Source organism: Notolepis coatsorum, assembly GCF_963971535.1.
Source record: "Notolepis coatsorum genome assembly, chromosome: 10".
NCBI lineage: Eukaryota > Metazoa > Chordata > Actinopteri > Aulopiformes > Paralepididae > Notolepis > Notolepis coatsorum.
Window position 1 is genome coordinate 23808118 of NC_140174.1, and position 5000 is coordinate 23813117.

At 43.4% G+C, this 5000-nt stretch overlaps 1 protein-coding gene across 1 annotated transcript in view; it reads right to left on the reverse strand.

Annotated features, from left to right (window-relative positions):
• Positions 1 to 5000, reverse strand: part of LOC311235499 (liprin-alpha-3-like) — a 62859-nt gene that overhangs the window by 35668 nt on the left and 22191 nt on the right. Inside the window, exons 6-7 of the mRNA XM_084322967.1 lie at positions 3312 to 3404; positions 1281 to 1333 (exon numbers count right to left, since the gene is read on the reverse strand). Of these exons, the coding sequence (XP_084179093.1) occupies positions 1281 to 1333; positions 3312 to 3404 (146 nt within the window). The remainder of the gene's footprint in view (positions 1 to 1280; positions 1334 to 3311; positions 3405 to 5000) is intronic.

A 5000-nucleotide genomic window follows, 5' to 3' on the forward strand; every position in this document is an offset into this window, starting at 1 on the left:
AAGCATTTTGTATAAAAGTATTCTGTACTTCTGTATGACAACTATTAAAGAAACTTGAAACTTAAAACTAATTAGAAATGAATTCAATTACTTGAAACCAACATAAGATGGCCGACTGCACCATCGGGCTTAGGTCACCAGAGGGAGGTAGGGAACCAATGTCAGGAGGAGGGAACTGTCCACTGTCATTCTCATGCCCGGCCGGGCCGCCTGTTACTGTTCCGCAACTGTAAGTTACTTCCGGGGTAGCCCTGATTGGCCCCGACAGGCACGTGACAGGCGCGGCCACGCCCCGCGCCAGCCTCAGGACACGCAACTTTCTCTGCCGCGCGGCACGCTCCGTGGCAGCATTATGTAGCAGTAATACGCCCTTTTTCACTATCCAGAAATAGCTCAATTGGCAGCGCTGCATTGGTGTGGATCCTACCTTCCGTTGCTGGCAAGTTCGATTCCCTTAATCTTTTTTTAATTTTTTTTTAACGTGCATTCGTTCGCCGTTAAGTTTAGGCATGTTAACTTTAATGTTTCGGAGTTGGTTAAGGTTAGGCATTGTTTCGGAGTTGGTTATGGTTAGAAAGGTTAAGTTTAGGCGCTGTTAAGGAGCTGGTTAAGGTTAGAGTTTGTCTTAGAGAATGGCAATATTCTTTCGGAGTTGGTTATGCCTTATGGTTAAGGTTAGGCATGGTTAAGGTTAAGGTTAAGGTTAGGCATAGTTTCGGAGTTGCTTAAGGTTAAAGGGTTAAGTTTAGGCGCTGTTAAGGAGCTGGTTAAGGTTAGAGTTTGTCTTAGAGAATGGCAATATTCTTTCGGAGTTGGTTATGCCTTATGGTTAAGGTTAGGCATGGTTAAGGTTAAGGTTAAGGTTAGGCATAGTTTCGGAGTTGCTTAAGGTTAAAGGGTTAAGTTTAGGCGCTGTTAAGGAGCTGGTTAAGGTTAGAGTTTGTCTTAGAGAATGGCAATAGACAGCCTATTTCCTCGTTGCAGCGCGAGGCAATAGACAGCCTATTTCCGCGCGACAGCTCTCAGCAGCCTCGTTGCGCGTCCTGAGGCTGCCGCGGGGCGTGGCCGCGCCTGTCACGTGCCTGTCGGGGCCAATCAGGCCTACCCCGGAAGTAACTTACAGTTGCGGAACAGTAACAGGCGGCCGGGCCTGGGGACGTAACAGGGGGCCCTGCTAGCGAGCGAGCGTCTCAGTTGAAATGGGTGAAACATAGCTATGGCCCCCTATGTATGCTATGCGAGAGAGAGAAAGCGTGTGTGATGGAGAGGCGGCGGTTCACCTGCGCTCAAGCGTGGTGATCCTCTCCTCCATGTCCTCCCGCTGGCACAGCGCCTGGCAGAGGAGGAAGGAGAACACGTCATGTGAGAAAGTGATGAAGTGATTTTTTAAACATTCACGTGGTGATGATGATGATGAAGATGACCTTATCGTACTCGCCCTGGTGATTGGCTTACACTTAAGGTTCCTGAGGCCCAGAGGCTGAGACCAAGATACCAAGAGTGCGAGACAGCGAGAAGCAGTTTTGGATTATGGAGACATTATTCTATAGACAAGCTGCTGCTTCCACTCTAAAGCCTCTGGACTCTGTATATCATTCTGTTCTTAGATGTATCACTGTTGACTGTATCCACCATTGTACAGTATCCTATTTATGCTAAGGTTGGGTGGTCCTCTCTGGCAGAGAGACGTGACTTGCATTGGCATCTGTTTCTGTATAAGGCCATTATTAATGATCTTCCACCCTACCTCACCTAATTGCTGGTTGGAGCTCTGGACCTTATCATACTCGCTCTGGTGATTGGCTTTTACGCTTAACCTCTTAACCCCTAGCCATATTTTCAGAAAATTTACCTAAAATTACATACCCAAGTAAATGGAAGATTGCTCCACTTCTACAAGGTCCATTTGCATGTTATTGGTATCTAGGGATATCTACGGACCTCAGGGAATGTATTCCCAGTGTCAGAAATATTGTGTCTATTACTATGCTTGAGTAAATTGTAATGAACCAAAGGAGAATATAAATTATTATTTAAAAAATTGATGGTGAATAACACCATGCTAACATTGACTACAAGCGTAAAATTGCTTAATTTTTCTTCATTCAGCACCTTCTTGAGATCAAGTGTACTAAAAGTCTAAGCAAACAAAGGGCAGATGATTTACAGGGGATTTTACCAAAATGGTTGGCCTTCCTTTGTCTGCGGCTGGTGTGAGCTGGGTAGTGTAGTTTTATGAAATGTCCTCGCGTCTAAATCATCCGGTTTCCGATGCAATGCGCAGAGATTTTCATAAGCTCATATTTCTCTAATGCTGAAAATATACACTTTGACTGCTGTTTTGATAGGGTTAGGGTCTTTACTCTTGGCTACATTTTAAAAACGTCACAACATCACTTAATACGGACTGTATTGATCTATTTGTGACGTGTAAGAGGTTAAGGTTCCAAGAGTTTGCACTGAATTATGAAAATCTGCTTTTAGCTTCTGTGCCCCAGAAACATGGAATGTTTTGCAATGCACCTTCAAACTCAATTCATTATAGTATATATTATTGAGCTTAAATCGTTACTAGCAAACCACTTCACCACAGTCTGCAGTTGTTTTAATTATTTTAAATGTTTAATTGATTGACTTAAAACATTATTTTTATTTATTATGTGTTGTATTTCTCAACGTCATGGTAAATGAGAGCTTGCTCCCAATGATCCTTCGAGATGAAATAAAGATTGACTGAATGAATGAATGACGATGATAATGATGATGATGATGATGATGATGATGATGATGATGATGATGATGATGATGATGATGATGATGATGATGATGACGATGGCCAGGTATCAGCCGTGTGCTGTGATTTCAAACTTGTCGTGATGGAATGTTTTTTGAGCTCTGAAAATAAATTGAATACAATTAATTAATTAATTAGATTTATTCTATATATTGCTATTTATTTGAAAAACAAAAACATCTAGTGTAGCCTATATTTGCCTCTATAAGAATAGATTTGAAACGTTGGATCCAAATACACACCGAGCTGATGTTCACTGTAGTCAAATATGTAACACCATTGAAACAGTGGCCATATTGTTCTTTCTGGCATCTTATGTGTGAATCTCATCTGTCACATGATCCTAAAATAGAACTCCTTTTCTTATTTAATGTCATTCCCCGTTAAAAGAAAACGATGTATTGGCTCTTTTACAGTAGACTAGATGCACATTACGGGGACTAATATACACCAGAGCCCTGGGAGCCATGGGAGTTCAGGGGCCCCGGCCAGGAAGGAACAGATTGGCCCGACAGACCTCTTTCACGTCCCTCTGGAGCTTCTGATTGGCTTCCTCCGACTTCGTCACCTCCCTCCTGGCGGCTGCAAGCTGCTCCTCTATTTCCCCGACCTGATGTAGGAACGACACAAAGAGACACGAGAACGACACGGACAGAGAGAGAGAGAGAGAGAGAGAGAGAGAGAGAGAGAGAGAGAGAGAGAGAGAGAGAGAGAGAGAGAGAGAGAGAGAGAGAGAGAGAGAGAGAGAGAGAGAGAGAGAGACAGAGAGAGAGAGAGAGAGAGAGAGAGAGAGAGAGAGAGAGAGAGAGACAGAGAGACAGAGACAGAGAGAGACACAGTGAGAGAGAGACACACACAGAGAGAGCGAGGGAGAGAGACACAGTGAGAGAGGCACAGAGAGAGAGTGAGAGAGAGAGAGAAAGAGAGAGACAGAGAGAGATAGATAGATAGATAGAGAGAGAGAGAGACAGAGAGAGACACAGTGAGAGAGAGACACACACAGAGAGAGCGAGGGAGAGAGACACAGTGAGAGAGGCACAGAGAGAGAGTGAGAGAGAGAGAGAAAGAGAGAGACAGAGAGAGATAGATAGATAGATAGAGAGAGAGAGAGACAGAGAGAGACACAGTGAGAGAGAGACACACACAGAGAGAGCGAGGGAGAGAGACACAGTGAGAGAGGCACAGAGAGAGAGTGAGAGAGAGAGAGAAAGAGAGAGACAGAGAGAGATAGATAGATAGATAGAGAGAGAGAGAGAGAGAGACAGAGAGAGACACAGTGAGAGAGAGAAAGACACACAGAGAGAGCGAGGGAGAGAGACACAGTGAGAGAGAGAGAGAGAGAGAGAGAGAGAGAGAGAGAGAGAGAGAGAGAGAGAGAGAGAGAGAGAGAGAGAGAGAGAGAGAGAGCCTTTATGAGTCAGGACTGGCGACACTGGTGTTGTTGGCAGTGGTTTAAATAGAAAGCTGCACTTCAGAAACATTCATTCGAAATCTATTCATTCATCCATCACTTCCGTTAAGTCAGTAAAAACCAATTGAGTCTGCCAAGTAGAGTTTTTTGAGGAATGACATGTACTGTAATCACACATACTGCATAATGAAAATAGGAATCTAAAAGTTCTTACGTGACAGATTTAGCCGAATGGCCAGGCATTTTCCATCCTGTTTTGAATCCATTACACTGTAGCATGTCAATTATGATAAAAATGCTGCCATAGCAGATGCGAAATACTAATGATTGTAGCCGGCCAAGGCAGTTGCAATATTGTGAGTGTCCACAAGAGGGTAGGGAGAGACTGTTTCCACTAGTCTGACTGGCCCGTAACCCCCTCCACTGCTTTAGGTTCCTCTGTTCTACTGTTTGGGATCCTAATATGTGTCTGATCTCGCCATGTCGGGTAAGAACAAATTCATTCGTTGATTAAAACCTTGTAACCGTGTACATCTGTTTAGAGGTTTGCTAATAAGTGATATCAAATCTCATGATCTGAGGACTCTTCCGATACGTTGGAGTGTTGTCTATGAGTCATAATTAAACAGTAGAGGTTTTTTACATTCAGGTATGAAATAAAAAATTGGGACTCCGACTTCCAAACTTTATGAGTTTTCATTCGATCCATTACTTACCAAACAGTATTGACTGAAACCATTAGCTTGCAGTCACTGGACACAAATGATTAAGATATCAACCAATTATCTCTGTTAA